Raw genomic sequence first — 16,290 nt, forward strand, 5'->3', positions numbered from 1 at the left:
CTCCAGGTGAGGCTGCACCAGTGCAGAGCAGAGCGGGACAATCACGTCCCTCACCTGGCTAAGGATGCTGTGCTTGATGCACCCAGGACACAGTTGCCCTCTCGGCTGCCAGGGCACACTCTTGGCTCATGTTCAACTTGCCATTGACCAGAACCCCTAGATCCTTCTCAGCAGAGCTGCTTTCCAACATCTTGTCCCCCAGTCTGTATGTACAACCAGTGTTGCTGTGTTCCAGGTGCAAAATCCTGGCACTTGCCCATGTTGGTTCATTATTGCCCAGTTCTCCAATCTGTCCAGATCCCTCTGCAGGGCCTCTCTGCCTTCAAGACTGTAGACAGCTCCTCCCAATTTTGTGTCATCAGCAAACTTATTTAGTGTTCCATTATATTACTGTATATGATTATACAGTCATTAGATATGATATTACTGGTAGTTTTGCCTGCATGAAGAAACTTTGGATGGGGAAAGCATCGTGGGAAGCTTCACTTCAGCCTCAAATACTCTACATTTGACCTGGATATTCTTAAAATCAACACTTCTGTTTGATTTAACTGTTTTTTTTTTTTGAGTAAATGTTGGTAGAATGCCATGTATAGGAAGTAAACTTTATTTCTGAATTGGGTGTGCTATCCTGGCACATGCATGCTGCAAACAGTAATGAATAAAAAAAATTAACAAAAACCACTGTCCACCCATCATTGCTTGTTTCTAGAAGATGAGGCTTGAGTGGGTGTGTCAAATTTTCTTACTGAATAAAATCTGTTAAATCTTTTCCATTGCTGTCAGCAGTGACTACTCCCTCAGTCTCTCCTAGCTCTCTTTCCTGCAGTGCTACAGAATTTCTGTGTACTCTGGGCATGTTACTAGATCTAGGGCTTGTGTGTCTTGGGGACTGACTGTTTTGAAGTTGCTTCCCTTTCTGTGATATGACAATTTTTCTGTCTCACTAGTGAGAATAAGCCACAAATTTTAGCCTGTCAGCAGATAGTTGTAACTTCTGTAAGCTTGTTCAGTGGGACAGGAACAGCTAACTTTTCTCTCCTTGAGTCTCTGTACCTGTAGAACAGAATAACTATTATAGATAGTAAACTTTTTGATGTCTTCCTTAAGCTTGTGATGTTAACTTGTTACAACGAACAGCAAACACCAAGTTTTTGGAGCTGAATTTAAAATTTAAATTTAAAACTCCATCTTAAGACAGAATCCTGTAAATCTTAGGTTTTATCAAGATTGGTTTTAAATTGGGTCACGAGACTCGTCAGCAGTATCCATAATGAAACATTTAACGTGTCCCCAAAATAAGAAGGAAGTGATTATGCAAGTTTACAGAACATCACTAGTACAATGTTCTGAATTTCTCCAGGCTGTCCTAGACAGGCCCACTTGTCTTAGTAATAAAATTACTGCTTTTGACCTTCAGGGCTCATGATCATCTAACTGGTGTGGATAAATCATGTAAGAAGGAACTGTCTCTTGGAGTAGAAATTAGCAGAATATCATTGAGTACCACTGTGCTACTATTGCATGAATGCTTTTGTGCCTGCTGGATTTACTTTTTTGTTCCTTTCCTCCATTTTCTTCTGACTTCTATGTTGGAGGCTCCTGCCATTGTGGTGAGCTGACTATTTTATGGTGGTATGGGTGGAGGGTGGGTGGTACTGGTTATGTTCATGTAACTCAAACAAGCAGCTACAATGAACTTAGTCTGAGCATTTTTACCCTGGTCCAGCTCGGCCCATCCAGGTTAAGAGGCTACGTTGGAAGCATTAACTGGGCAGCTTGTGTAAAGATTCTGTAAAATTTACCATGCTTTTCGAGAGCTGAGTAGTTTTATTAGTTGAGTGGGCTTTTTAATCTGGGCTGCTGGACAGAAAAAGGGTAGTGAGTGAGCAGAACAGGGATAAAGTTCAGGAGGTGGTGTTGTGTGTGTGCATATGCAGGAATGGGAAGACTGTACAATTCAGGACACCTGCTACCTAAGCAACATCAGCAACAACTAGAAGAGCATGTGATGCAGTTAAAAGCAGGGGTGCTGACTCAAAGGCTGCATAAGGAAGTTTTTATGAAGCAAGCAAGCTCTCCTTGTTCTTGGCATGATAGGGCTGTGAAGCTATGTATTTATCCTAGGGAGGAGACAGCATGTCAGCATGAATTTAAAACAAACTCTAACTAGGCTCTGAATTAAGAGAAACTGGCTTGAATGCTTTTCTTAAAGCTTGGAAATAGTCACCAGATAATTAAATGCTAGTACAAGCTCTAACATGAAGAACATAGACTGGAACTCTAAGAAGCTTGAAAAGTAATATGGTGCAGTAACATTTTTAGTGGGACTGATGCATACAGCTGTACTAGTAACTCTTTCTTAATAGGCTTTGAAAGTTATAGCTCTGACATGAGATCTTAAGGATTTATGAGGAGGGGTAGTTGAGTAAAGAGGAAAAGGTGGAATTTGAAGGCTGTTGCAGGACAGAGGAAATCAAGCCATGAGTCAACTGGCTGGAGAGTATCTGGTTAACCAAAGTTGAAGGCTCTTAGGAAGAAATGTTTATTTAAACTCTTCCTGCAGCTTTGGAGGAAAGATTGTTTTTCAGACTTAAAAAATGTTGTGAGTTGGGATACATTTCAGCCTCTTGGATCCACTGAAGCCCGATCTAGTCTGTCACTCCTGAAAAGTCCAAACCTCACTTTTCAAAGGAGTTGGAAGTCCTCTGTAAGAAATAGCAAGCCTGGCAGCAGGAGACTTGGGGTTTCTGTGTGTTTTGTTTTGTGGAGTTTTTTCGGTTGGGTTTTGTTTGGAGTTTTTTGTGGTTTTGTTAAGGTTTTTGGGTGGTTTTTTTTTTCCCCTCATTGAGGTTTTACAGCAAGGGAAAGCTTCCCTTGCTTCCCTGTGCTGCGCTGGTCCTGGGCTAGATCGCCTATTTCTAAGCTTATCCCTAACACAAGAGCTTGTGCCTGAGTGGTGAGGTGATGGAACTGAAAGGGGAACCTTTCCATAGTATCACTTTTTGGCTGTGTCAGCCCCGAGTCTGATTCACTGTAGTGCTACAATACAAGGACTGTCAATGGTGCCAGGGAATGGAGCAGGAACACCCAACTCTGTTGCTTGTAGGACCTCCTTCTTGTCTCAGTGGAAAGCTCCTTGCTGGGATGCTTTGCCAACATTTTCAGCAGCTTGCATTGGTTTGCAGGATGATATGAAAGCCAAAGTTGACATTGGATTAAAAGGGTGGGGGGAAGCAGGGCTGCTGCCTTTCTATATGGAGGAACTTGTCCTGCTGCCTTGTTTTACCTCACGAAAGTACACGCTTGGCTGTCTTATTTCAGAATTTTTTCCAAGGACCAGGCCACAAACTGAACGTAAATCTGTTATGATGAAAGATAGATGGCTTCTTCAAAATGTCATGATCTTAAAATACATCTATACATGTGTAATTGTATATATGTATGTATGTGTATGTGTAATCTAATGCACTTGCGCAATGGTAAAGCCACAAGTGCTTATTCCCATTTAGGTTCAATCTCCAGGTGAATATGTTAAAATACAGTTTGATCTGTTCATGTCGGTTGTCTTAAAAGTGTTTTTATTGGAGAACAAACAAATTCTTTCTGAGCTGAGTCCATAGTTTTTTTTTCTGGGGCATTTGCCAGTGCAGACTTCCACATTTAAATTAATGTGGTGAGACTGGTCATGTGCAGAACGTAGAGTGGACCTTTCTATCTACTAGCATGAAAGTCTTAGGGGCTGGTGGTAGGGATGGGTCAGCCATTAAGGCAATGCCTTCTCTTTCCAAAATTGTGGGGGAGGTGATATGAAGTAGATTAGAACTTTTATTCTAAGGAAGCACTGTACGAAACTTGGCCAGCTGGAGGAGGAAGCTGATCTGTTGCCTTGAGACTCTGCCCTTCAGTGGAAGCTTCCCTGTGGGTTGCCATATGGATCCGTGCTGCCGGGAGGTCGATACCTGAGAAGGATGGCACTGCTGGATCGTTCTGGAGTTGTCACATCAAGTTAGCTCAGGCACCCTCATGTATGGCTTTGAAGTCAGGCTTGTAGGTTTGAGAATCTGAAATGAAGCTTTGTGAATAAATTGAGTCAATTGTGCTTTTTTAAATCTAGGATTTATATCTACAGAGGCTGAATTTCTTTGTAATTCTAGTAATTGTTTTGTTTTGTGTTTTGCTGAGTTACTCAGTGTAACATATGAGCAGATGTTTATTGAGAAAGATGCATTTGACATGTATCACTCTCCAAACTACTGTTCTGCCTGAAACTTTGGGCAAAAACCTGTTCTTGCAGTACAAACCAGAGTGATAGTCCGTTTCTGATGTGAGTTAACCTGGCCTCTAGCCCTCCCTCTATCTAAGCTTCTTTTAAAGTTCTCTTTGAGATAAATTTTTCTATTAAGTGAGAATTTTTTTGTTTTACACTCTATAGGATGCAACTTTTAAATAGGTCCAACTACTGTGGTTTGTGCTTTAGCTGCACCAATATTAGTGCAAAGCCACTGCGAAGCTTATTAATCTTAGCGTCTTTACTGCAACTGTATTTTGTATAGGGCCTTCCCTTCTGGTATAAGAACATTAGGAAGCTTATATCCAGTTCTTGATGTTGGAAAAAGCTGGCTGTTATGTCCTGGTTGTTTTAACAGTGATAAGTAATTGGAAGAGTTTTTTTGAAACAAGCCTTCTGTGGCTTTTTGTTACCATGAGGAACCAAAACCAAGTGATTAATGGATGGTACACCTTTCACATTTGGTGGAAGAGGGCTCACTTGAGATGTATGTAAAGATTTCCTTAAGTTTTTTGTATTTAATGTGCTTTTAAAAGCTAGAGGAGGTTTGCCAGAGAATATATATAATCTTGAAGTTTGTTTTTTTTCTCTCTAAGTAGGATTAACTTTCTCTTAAATTTCTTGGTGTTTAAAGGGTAAATCCTCCATACTGAGGTAGGGAAGTGGGTATTTAAGGTTCTTTAGCCATTACCTGTGGTCCATTGACCTCTGAAATACTGAAGGATTCCTCTGAAGAAAACAAAGCTTGCTTTCGAGTTTGAATTTTCTCTCCAGTGGTTTGTACCTTCATTGGAAAACTTAGACTAGCAAACTTATTTTTTCAGGCATTAATTCCAATATTTATACTTCCTTCCCAGCTTTGGATGGATGGAATTAAAAACCCTAAGGACCTTCTAAAAATGCTCATACAAGCTTGTGTCAATGAGCTGCAATGCAGTTCCCATAAGCAGCCTTTACACCCTGTTGTTTTGTCACAGTATCATGTTGTGCTGCCGTTTGTTCAAATGGATAATTTTCTGAACTGAATTGATACAATCACAGAATACCAGGTTAGAAGGAATCACAAAGATCATGTGGTCCAACCTTTCTTGGCAAAAGCACAGTCTAGAAAGATGGCCCAACACACTGTTCAGCTGAATCTTAAGTGTCTGGTGTTGGAGAATCCACCACTTCCCTGGGGAGATTATTCCAATGGCTGGTGGTTCTCATCCTGAAAAATTTCCTTCTGTGTCAAATCAGAATCTCCTCAAGAGTAACTTGTACATTTCACCACTTTTCCATGTGACTCCTTGTGAAAAAGGAGTCTCCATCTTCTTTGTAGCCAACCTTTAAATACTGGAACATGGTGATGAGGTCTCTCCTAAACCTTTTCTCAAGGCTGAACTAGCCCAATTCTCTCAGCTTTTCCTCATCATGTAACATCATGGCTCAGCATCTGGATTAACAGACTCTGATATTTCAGAGACATAAGTTAGCCTTTTTAAATAACTGTGTGCTGTGTGGATATAGCTCGGGACATACTGATTTAATCTGGGTCTTGGACTGTGGAAGCCATGTGGTGAGGGCATCAGCACCTCTACAGTAACTTTGCATTTCTTGTTTATAGTCCATCAGAACACATGCTTTATAATGGTGTTTTGTTTTTTTTTCTTTTTTTTTTTTCCTTGAGTGTTGAATGCTTCTTAGCATAACTTTTCATTGAAAAAAGCAGCACTAGTGAAAACTTGGAGGAGTGATATTTTGAGAACGTTACAAATAAATATTCCATAGGAATAGTCACGTTAAGTGAATTTTAAATTGTAGAAAGATTTTTGGTACCTTGAGGCTTCAGTTCCTTATGTCCAATGGAAGACAGAAAATGTGAAAAAATGGCTGAAAACTGACAGTCTGCAAAATGGCAAGTCCTGATGTGGGCCCCTCTGCAGTCAGCCCACATATCCAGAAGTGCAACCAAGTTCTATGATGCTACTTTGACTCCCAGCTCTTGCAGTCCCTTTCCTTATAGCTTTGTATTATAGCACCAGTGCTCTTGTCATAGCCACCGCAGCAAGCTCATTACTATTTCTTTTTTCTCTCAAAGTGGTTAAATGTAGCTAAAGGGGAGCTCACAGAGGTGCCCACCTAAAGGGGGCTTGTGAAGCACACCTGGGGTCCAGTAGGACTTTGCTCTTCACCTTTTACTCAACTGGCTGGAATATGTGTGAACTCGCCAGGCATGCATGGGTCTACCATCTTCTCCTGGGAAGGGGTGTTTGGTTCAGCATGTATGTAGGCACTGGTACTCTGGGTGCCAGTGACACTTTACCTAAGGGATGTGTTCATGCAGAGCTACGTCTAATCAGGTGTAAAATGCTGTATGAATTATAGGAATAACTACCTTGAGGTGTTAACAAAGTAGCCTTTTCAGTTTGTACAAGATGTTCAGAGAAGAAAAGCTTTGAGACCTGCACACTTAATAACCCTTGTTAAATGCTTTGAAATCTGAAAGTACAGTTAAAACTGCATGCCATTGTCATATTCTGCTAAAATATGTCTTGAATGTTGTTGTTTGCTATTTGGGTAGGTTTATAGAGAAGAGCAAGTAATGCTGAAACGTGCTGGTAGCAATAGCTAGTGGTGGATGTCTACATTTCTTTCCTTAGTGAAAACATGCTTGTCTGCCCCACTGGAAGCTCTGGGTGCAAGGTTTCCTTGGGTTTCCTGGGTGCAAGGTTGTGGCCCTCTGGTACCTATTGCCTGCACAAACAGTGTTACTTAAATTTTACTCTGAGGAACTGGAAGTGCCAGTTTCAACCCTGAAGTTTACAAGATATATCACAAAGTTGTTTTTTGTTTCGTTTTGTTTGTTTGTGGTTTTTTTGTTGTTTTAAACACAGGGCACCGGTGACATCCTTAATACAATAGAGAGTGTGGTATTGACCACCTTTGGGCCTCTGAGAGGGCACGAGTTAATAGGTACAGCTGCAAATAGGCCATTTACTGTATTGGTCAACAGGAGGAAGCAAAATAGTTTTCCATATCAAATTTAGTAACACAATGTGATTCTTTGCTAAACACAGATCTTGTGTTCTGTTTCCCAAGCATGTGAACTGGTTAACCATCTCATTCACAAGCACTGGAATAAATATGCCATGCCATGCAGAGAGTGCATCATAAAAGCTGCTGTTCTTTAGAAGGATTTGTTGCTAAAAAGATTGTGCAGTGTCTGACCAGAACAAGAAATGCTGCTGCTTAACATGTTTCCTAAAAAGCTGACCTTTCTGAGACAAGTTCTGCACAGGAAATGCCTGCAGAACAGCAGGAGGGAGCTATCATGGCAGAGCTGTGATATCTTAAAGCAATCAAAGAGAACAAGAGATTTCCATGTAAAGAAGGCTCAAAAAAGTTGTACTTAAAGCTCTTGGCTTTTGCTTCAGATAGATAAACTTGCTTATTGCTGTTCCTTCCCCATTGTAGTACTGTCTGCTGCTGCGTGATGCTGGTCAGCCTTCTTCCTCGGCTGCTCTTGCCTCTTTTGGCAGAGTGCAGGATCGTGTGAAGTTGACCAAAATTTTGCTGATATCCTGGACAATATTAGAGCCTTAGTGTTCTGGACATCCTTCACTGATCTGAGCTGTTCAGACTGGGGCAAGTAAAGATAAATCCAGATCATGACACGAGTTGATGGTAGACAACCTTGTGTTATTGAGTACTGTTACTTGCCCTACCATATCTGGTTCCTACAGATGAAACATCACAGCATCCCCAGGGAGTTAATACCTCTCCTGCTATGATGGTGTTCTTGAAAGATGGACTCTGGTTTTAGTGAAGAATTGTGAGGGAAATCGAGATTGCTCTTAGCCATCAGGTGTGAGGAAAGTGTACACACCGATACCACAGTCCTAATGGGTACTGCTGTATGAAAAAGCTCAAACATGTAAACCCCAAGACATTCCTGCTTTCACAGACATGCTTGTTAGAATTGGCATAAGAGTGGATAGTGCATAGTTTCCTTAATGCTTTCTCAAGGAGATACCTGTTTCTGTTTGAAAGAAAATGAGGGTGTTTTGCTGTACTTAAAAGTGTACAGGTCTGGTTTGGGAAGAAATGCATATCTTTTCCCTGCGGTAGAAGCTGTTTCTGTATTTCAGAGGCAGAGATGATAGAGGTAGTGTTCTTGTATGTGGACTCTTCTAGCTAGATTTACTGGCTTCTCTGAAGCTTTAATCTGTGGCCAGTTATGAGTCCCTGTCTGCTTTGCTAAGTTGTTGAATAGCAGGAAGATGTGCCAGGGGAGGTTTAGGTTGGGCATTAGGAAAAGGTTCTTCCCCCAGAGGGTGGTGGAGCACTGGAACAGGCTCCCCAGGGAGGTGTCACAGCCCCAAGCCTGACAGTGTTCAAGAAGAGACTGGACAACGCCCTCAGACATGTGGTGTGAACTGTGGGGTTGTCATATGCAGGGACAGGAGTTGGACTTGATGATCCTTGTGGGTCCCTTCCAACTCAGGACATTCTGTGATTCTATGATTCTTGTAATCAGATTTTTCATGTTCTGTCAGCTTGAAGTGTTGAATCATATTGTCTGCCAGAAGCTTTGTGTGAAGGCAAGTCAGGTCTGCCTGCAGTGGGACTGGGGTATTTAGGCTGTGTGAAGACACTTAAAAATGTAGGGAAGGTGACTCTGACAGGGAGTTGCATGAAGGAGGCATGCTCCTCTCACTGAGCCCTGTGCTGTTGGAGGGGCTGTGAGTAGCATTCCTGTAAGAGACTTCTTTGGATTAATGATCAGAAACATTGCCTTGTCTTTTCTCAGAGTTGTCTGTCTTCATCTTGTCTCCAGAGACTAATCACCTGACCAAGTTAGTTTTCATTTTCCTTTCAGTTTTCTACTCCCACATGACCTGGAAGAGTATATCTAACTCAAATGAGTTGTCTTAAAATAACTACCTGGAATGCAAATGTCCAAGTAACAGTACACTTCGGGTTTTATGTTTTAGCATTGCCATTGTTGGCATAAGCTAGATGCTGTTGAACTTGCTGGATCAGACATTTGAAAAGACTAATAACTAATTCCGTATAAGGTATCAAAAAGCCCCATCTGACTTTCTAGACAAAGCTGGATCACATTGAATAGTTCATATACTGTCATATCAGGTGGTTCTCAGATTGGTACATAATCATATACGTAATTAAACTGAGGATATTTTCTGTCAGGTCCTAAATGGTACAGTAAAGCCTTGAAAATACATCTTTGCCCACTCCATCAAGCCTGCATTTCTGAAGATTAAAGATGTTTTATGCCAGATTCCCTGACTACCTGGTCTGAAACAGCTCAGAAGTTCCGAAGTGGACCAGTTCCTCAGACCAGTGTGGGGGGAAGGTGTTGTGAAGTCTGTCTACAATGTTGTATTTTTAAAACAAACAGACAAAGCAAACAACCCCATAACTATTTCTGGTTTTGCCTGTTGAGCTGCAACAGCTGTGTGTAATGTGTTGGTAGGGGGTTAGATGTCTTGTGTGTATTGGTTAATATTAAAATTGTAGAAATAAAATACTGTGATTTGCCAAGCTTTTGAAAAGAGTAAACGAGTGGTGCATGGAACAGTCATAGAATTGCAGTGTTCATGGAGTTGGAAAGGACCTCTGCAGGTCTTGTCCAACCCCCCTGCTTAAGCAAGGACACCTAGAGCAGGTTGCCCACGATGCTGTCCAGTGAGGTTCTGAATATCTCCGAAGATGGAGACTGCACAACTTCCCTGGGCAACCTTTGCCAATGCTTAGTCACTCTCACAGTGAAAAAGTGTTCGCTGATGTTCAGAGGGAACCTCCTGTGTTTCAGGTGGTGCCCATTGGCTTTGGTCCTACCACTGGGCACCACTGGAAAGACCCTGGCTCTGTCCTCTGTGCCCTCCCTTCAAGCACTTAAATACACTGATACAATTCCACCCCCTGCCCACCTTTCCCCCCTTTATAGGCTAAATACCTGCAATTACTATCATCTTGTTCTAGAATTTTGTAACTAATAAACTAGTATTTTTTTTTAACTGAGAGCTCCACAGCCTCACCTGCATGTTAAGGCTGGTTCACTACATGACTGACAAAGGTGTTGAAAGGATTCGGGTAACTGATGCTATTATTGAACCTTTTAATTGGAAACCATGATCATTCAAATTTGCCTGCTCCTTATCTTGTTTGGTTTTTTACCCTTTTTTGTAATATTTTGTGAAACTGGGGGGCAGTTCAGGAAGGCTTTTTAAAGGAAATATTTTTTTTTTGTTTAATTTAAAGGTAGAAAATAGGTTTGGGTGGTCTACATGTTCCTTCCAGATGCATTATGTGTATTTGCAGAATGCTACTACAGAATGGTTTTTTTAAACACTAGTATTACAAGGTTATATTGGAAAGAATTTGGCCTGTACAAGGTGTGAATAACTATATGAAAGCTTTTAACTTATCATCATCCAATCTTTGTGTTTTCCTTTTAAATTGATTAACTTAGCATTCTGTTAGGGGTATTTCTGTGCAGCTCAGATGCAAAGATAGAACAGTCTGTTCTCTACAGTGTCGTTTCGTACTTGAAGCAGAACTATCACACAACAAGAGTCTGAACCATTTTGAGGGACAAGACAAACTGTATGTAGGAAAACATGAGCATGACTTTCTGTGAGTCTCTTGAGTTTATACTAGCAGCTAGCTGGAGTTGCACAAGGAATTCAGACCTGTGGTGTTGGTGCATGGTACAATGGAGGCATAAACTCCATGTAATAGATGTATTAAAAAAAAAAGTCAGCTTGCGGGCTCTGATAAACAGATGAAGGCCTTGTTAAAAAACAAAACGCCAAAAAAACCCCATGCATTGTCATTTTGTGACTTCTCCTGAAGATGTGGTGACATGTAAGCAGCAGTCCTCTGATGCATTTCTAATTGGTTTGGTTGAGCCCTAATTGTGTTGTCTGTCTCTTTTTTCCTCCCCAGCTGAGTATCGAACAGGCCCAGGCCGTGGCAGAGCAGGTTGAGATGAAAGCGAAGGTGGTACAGTCTGAAGTAAAAGCGGTGACTACTAGACATAAGAAGGCCTTGGAAGAGCGGGAGTGTGAGCTGCTCTGGAAGGTATGCACCTTACATTTGTGGTTTGAACTGATGGCAAGTACCCTTTCAAACTGAAAACGTGCTTTCTCACTAATACGTGGTCAGATTCTGGTAGCCACCCAGGGAGCACTGAGCTGAAACACTGCAGTTCACTGTGAACTCATTTTGCTACAGGTAGCAGGGTGCTGTATTTTGGCCCTGGTTGGTTTTGTGCTGAAGGTATCTCTGAGAAACTGGCTGGGTTTTTGTAGGGACTGCGGTGTCCTGCCAGAAGCTCAGCCCCACAGGTGGGGTGGGCGCTCCCTCTGCTGGCTCCACAGCTCTGCCTTGCATCTCTGTACCGAACAGGGAAGAGGTTGCCTTTAAACATCTTCTTTAAAGAATTACTTCAAAGCCTCTTGAATATATTACTGTAGAATTGAGTGTGCAGTATATGGATTTCCTTACGTGAAAGGGAAGGAATAAAGCTGTATATTCTGCGTCCTTCTTTAGAAAGACTACTAGAAATTCTGTAAGGTTAACTTTCATTGTCCTTACACCTAAAAACTTGATTTAATCTCAGTCAAGGCAGTGTCCCTCTGAATATTTTTTTTTTTTTTACTACTAGTAGAAGAAAAGAATACTCTCCAGCAAGAGTATCTGCACAATCCCAAGCCCCTGCACTTGCTTCAGCCACAATACATCTGTGGTATTTTGAGAGGAGGAAAGGATTTAACAGCAAAGGTTCATATTCCAGAAAGGCATCTCAGTGGTTGTGACTCTTCTCTGGCTGTTTAACACAGATTAGTTCAGATTGGACCTTTGAGTCCCACTTGTAGAATTGAACAGAAAGCCACTCTCTGCTGTTGGATTCTTTTAGATGAGTGGGTCAAACTGACTTCTCCTATAACCACGTGGTTGCTGGTACTGGTATAGGGCAGCAGAAATGTGTGGTCAAGACGGGAAAAGTTGAGAACATTGGGAGTGCTCCTATACTACACAGTCACACCAGATAAAGTATGGCAGGAAACCAGGTGCTGTGTGGCTGCTGCCTGCATTAGCGAGGCAGGCAGGATGGCACGTACATGTGGTTGGTGAGGCTGCCATGAAGCAGAGCCATCCTGCTAAAATATCCTTCCCTACCTTTTTTTCACCAACACTGATTGGAACGGTAATCTTCTGGTTTAGTATCTGTTGCCAGCAAAATGACCACTCTGGTGAGAGTTTACTGTATGGACACTAATCCCCTAAAAGGGAAGTTTGTTTTTCTGTAGTTCTTTTGTCAGTAGCAAGATTATAAATGCACTTTATATTGTTACTGTACTTCTAATGCTGCTTTTTTTCTGGGGAATTTGGATCAAGGGAGATGAGTTCACTTTCTACTGTTAGCCTTCTGCAGGAAGCTTGTCAGCCTTCTCTTTTGAGGTATTCCTGGTATATGAAGAGTGTTAGTGAATAATTTTGGGTACCAAAGCTGAAACCAAGGATTAATTAAGATGAGGCCTAAAATTAGTAATCTGTTTTGGAAATCTATTGGAGCATCTGACAGTATTTTTTTTAAACAGTCTGGCAAAACCTGCATGCCTCAACTTAAAATGAAATTGCATGTTTGTACATCTGTTATCTAGTCAGTATACAACCAAGGAGTTGTCCCTCATTAAAACCTATTTGCTGCTATTGTACTGCAGCCAAGCAGGTATTCAGACATAAGGAAATGTATTTTTGCAACAGCAAAGCAATTACATGTTTCATTAGTTCTACAAGGCAGGTGTCATTGCCAGATGGTCTAAGGTGGTTTTTCACAAGTAAAGATAAACACAGGCTTATATAAAATAGTTACAAACAAACCATTTTTGCTTGAGGTTCAGTCCCCCAAGCAGTGACTGGCAGCAACCATCTGTGTCATTTAAGTGACATTATAAAGCATCCTGTTATAAAAGCACTAGCTCAGCATGACTGTCAGTATTTGCAAGAAAATATTAAAATAATTGGACCCTAGAAATCCCTGGAGATAGCTGTCTGGGGTTATCCAGTCACACGAAAACAGTTCTGGCAGGCAGGGGAATGACAAGAGCCTGTCTACATTAGCTGATGCTGACTCTCAGCCTCAGCTTTGTGTGATAGCAGCCTGCTCTCTGAAATTGGTCTCAATTCTGGTTAGGGAAGCCTCAGTGTCTGCTCTTTCCTGAGCGCCTGCTGTAACCTCTGTCCTCCCTGGAGTCTTAAACAAGACATACCTTCAGATGATTTGTCAAGTACCTTGCAACTGAAAAATAGAATAGCATTTGAGGAAGCAAATCATTATTAGTAAGCACATGATTCTTTCTTTCAAATGGCACTCTGATGCAGCCCATCTGCAGAGTAAGCATGTGTGATTTGGGGTTTTTTTTTGGCTGGAGGGTGGAAGAGAATAATAATCCCAAATTCAGATAAATAATTACTTTTCCTCATTTCTGCTTGCCTACATCACAGCTTTTAGAGGCGTGTTCTGCAGTTCTGTGTCAACACACTGCAACAACTGCACAACCGTTTTCTATGTAGAAGGGTGACATTAGGAAATGTTTGTGTCATGGATTGTCTTTCCTGATATAAGTGTGCTCTTCTCTCCTCCCTGTACCCCCCAAGGTGGAAAAGATTCGTCAAGTCAAGGCTAAGTCACTCTACTTGCAAGTTGAAAAGTTACGTCAGAACCTAAATAAGCTGGACAACACCATTAGTGCTGTTCAGCAGGTCCTAGAGGAGGGTCGTACCATGGATATTCTTCTGGCTCGGGACCGCATGCTGGCTCAGGTGCAGGAGCTGAAGAGTGTGAGAGGCCTTCTGCAGCCACAGGAAGATGACAGGATCATGTTCACCCCCCCTGACCAGGCATTGTATATGGCCATTAAATCTATGGGCTTTGTCAGCAGTGGGGCTTTTGCACCTCTGACCAAAGCCACCGGGGAAGGCCTCAAGCGTGCACTGCAGGGCAAAGTGGCCTCTTTCACAGTGATAGGCTACGACCACGACGGTGAGCCTCGCCTTTCAGGAGGTGACATGATCTCTGCAGTGGTGATGGGCCCGGATGGAAACCTTTTTGGGGCAGATGTCAGTGATCAGCAGAATGGGACCTATGTGGTCAGCTACCGTCCACAGCTAGAGGGAGAGCATCTGGTGTCTGTGATGATGTGCAACCAACACATTGAGAACAGCCCCTTCAAGGTCGTGGTGAAATCTGGGCGCAGCTACATAGGCATTGGGCTGCCGGGGCTCTCCTTTGGCAGTGAGGGAGACAGCGACGGCAAACTCTGCCGCCCCTGGGGCGTTAGTGTAGACAAAGAAGGCTACATCATTGTTGCTGACCGCAGTAATAACCGCATCCAGGTGTTCAAACCATGCGGGACCTTCCATCACAAGTTTGGCACGCTGGGGTCCCGGCCAGGTCAGTTTGATCGTCCTGCTGGTGTTGCCTGTGACATCTCACGTAGGATCGTTGTGGCTGACAAGGACAATCATCGCATCCAGATCTTCACGTTTGAGGGGCAGTTCATTCTGAAGTTCGGGGAGAAAGGAACGAAGAACGGGCAATTCAATTACCCATGGGATGTGGCCGTCAATGCAGAGGGCAAGATCCTGGTCTCTGACACGAGGAACCATCGTGTTCAGCTCTTTGGGCCCGACGGTGTGTTTCTCAACAAGTATGGCTTCGAAGGGGCACTCTGGAAGCACTTTGATTCCCCCAGAGGTGTGACTTTCAATCACGAGGGCCACTTGGTAGTGACCGACTTCAACAACCATCGCCTTCTGGTCATCCATCCCGATTGCCAGTCCGCACGTTTTCTGGGCTCGGAAGGCACCGGGAACGGCCAGTTCCTGCGCCCGCAGGGGGTGGCGGTGGATCAAGAGGGGCGCATCATCGTGGCCGACTCCAGGAACCACCGGGTGCAGATCTTCGAGTCAAATGGTAGCTTTTTATGCAAGTTTGGCACTCAGGGAAGCGGCTTTGGTCAGATGGACCGTCCTTCAGGTATAGCCGTCACCCCTGATGGCATGATTGTGGTGGTCGACTTTGGAAACAATCGAATTCTCGTCTTCTAATCTGTGTTTGAATTAGGAAGAAACTGTCTCAGGGAAATTCTTCTAAGAGAAAATGAAAAAAATACAACGTTAATTCAAACCTACCTCATCTTTAATTTTTTTACAGATGAATGTACTTATCTTTTCTGCAGGGAGTGAGCCTGTAAAGTTAAATTCTATCTACCTCATTGTCCTCCCTTCCCTCCCCAGTTTCTCACCCCCTCCCCATCCCCACACACTCACAGTTCAGAACGTTTTACCTCTCCCCCGATGGGGTTTCATGCACAAACAAGTGTTGCTGTGCACATTAGGTGGTTTGTGTGGTGAATTCTGTAGACTTAAGCCAAAAAAAAAAAAAAAAGGCTTTATGTAACTTTTTAAATGGAGAAAATGGTAGTAGGTGTTTGTAGAGAATTTGTGTTCTTGACCATACTGCAGTTCTGTGGGTGGGGATATGGGAGGGGGGACTTTTGTGTTTTGAATTGCTGCTGCAGCAGAGAACTTTTTCCTGTTCTCCTTTTTATACCTCAGTGTGTTTGATTTACTGGTGAGCACAGCGTCTTGTTCCCAGAAGACTTTGAACGTTTTGTGAAAGTGAGTGGGATTCACTCGCTGGGAAGAGCAAATTTGCATGGGGTGTATTTTTTGGCATTTCTGTGTATTTTTTCTCAAACACAGTAATCCAACAGCACAAAGTGAAGCTGATGAAAATGCACAAGAATTCCTTTTTAAGTTTAAACCAAATTGTTCATTTTAGTGGCTTAGTGCAGTCATTGTAAAGTTTAGATTAAAAAAGCAAGGCTTCCTTAATGTATCCTGTCATTGAGTATTTCTTTTCTACATTTTCACTTGAAAGCTAAATAAGTTTTTTAAAAGTTACTGTTTCTTTTATCAAT

General features: G+C 42.4%; 1 protein-coding gene across 1 annotated transcript in view; it reads left to right on the plus strand.

The window, feature by feature from the left end:
* TRIM71 (tripartite motif containing 71) overlaps positions 1 to 16,290 on the plus strand; it is a 59,239-nt gene extending 42,949 nt beyond the window's left edge. Inside the window, exons 3-4 of the mRNA XM_082044524.1 lie at positions 11,246 to 11,380; positions 13,964 to 16,290. Of these exons, the coding sequence (XP_081900650.1) occupies positions 11,246 to 11,380; positions 13,964 to 15,415 (1,587 nt within the window). The 3' untranslated portion in view covers positions 15,416 to 16,290. The remainder of the gene's footprint in view (positions 1 to 11,245; positions 11,381 to 13,963) is intronic.

This window comes from Streptopelia decaocto (genome assembly GCF_964273445.1).
Source record: "Streptopelia decaocto genome assembly, chromosome: 2".
Lineage (NCBI taxonomy): Eukaryota > Metazoa > Chordata > Aves > Columbiformes > Columbidae > Streptopelia > Streptopelia decaocto.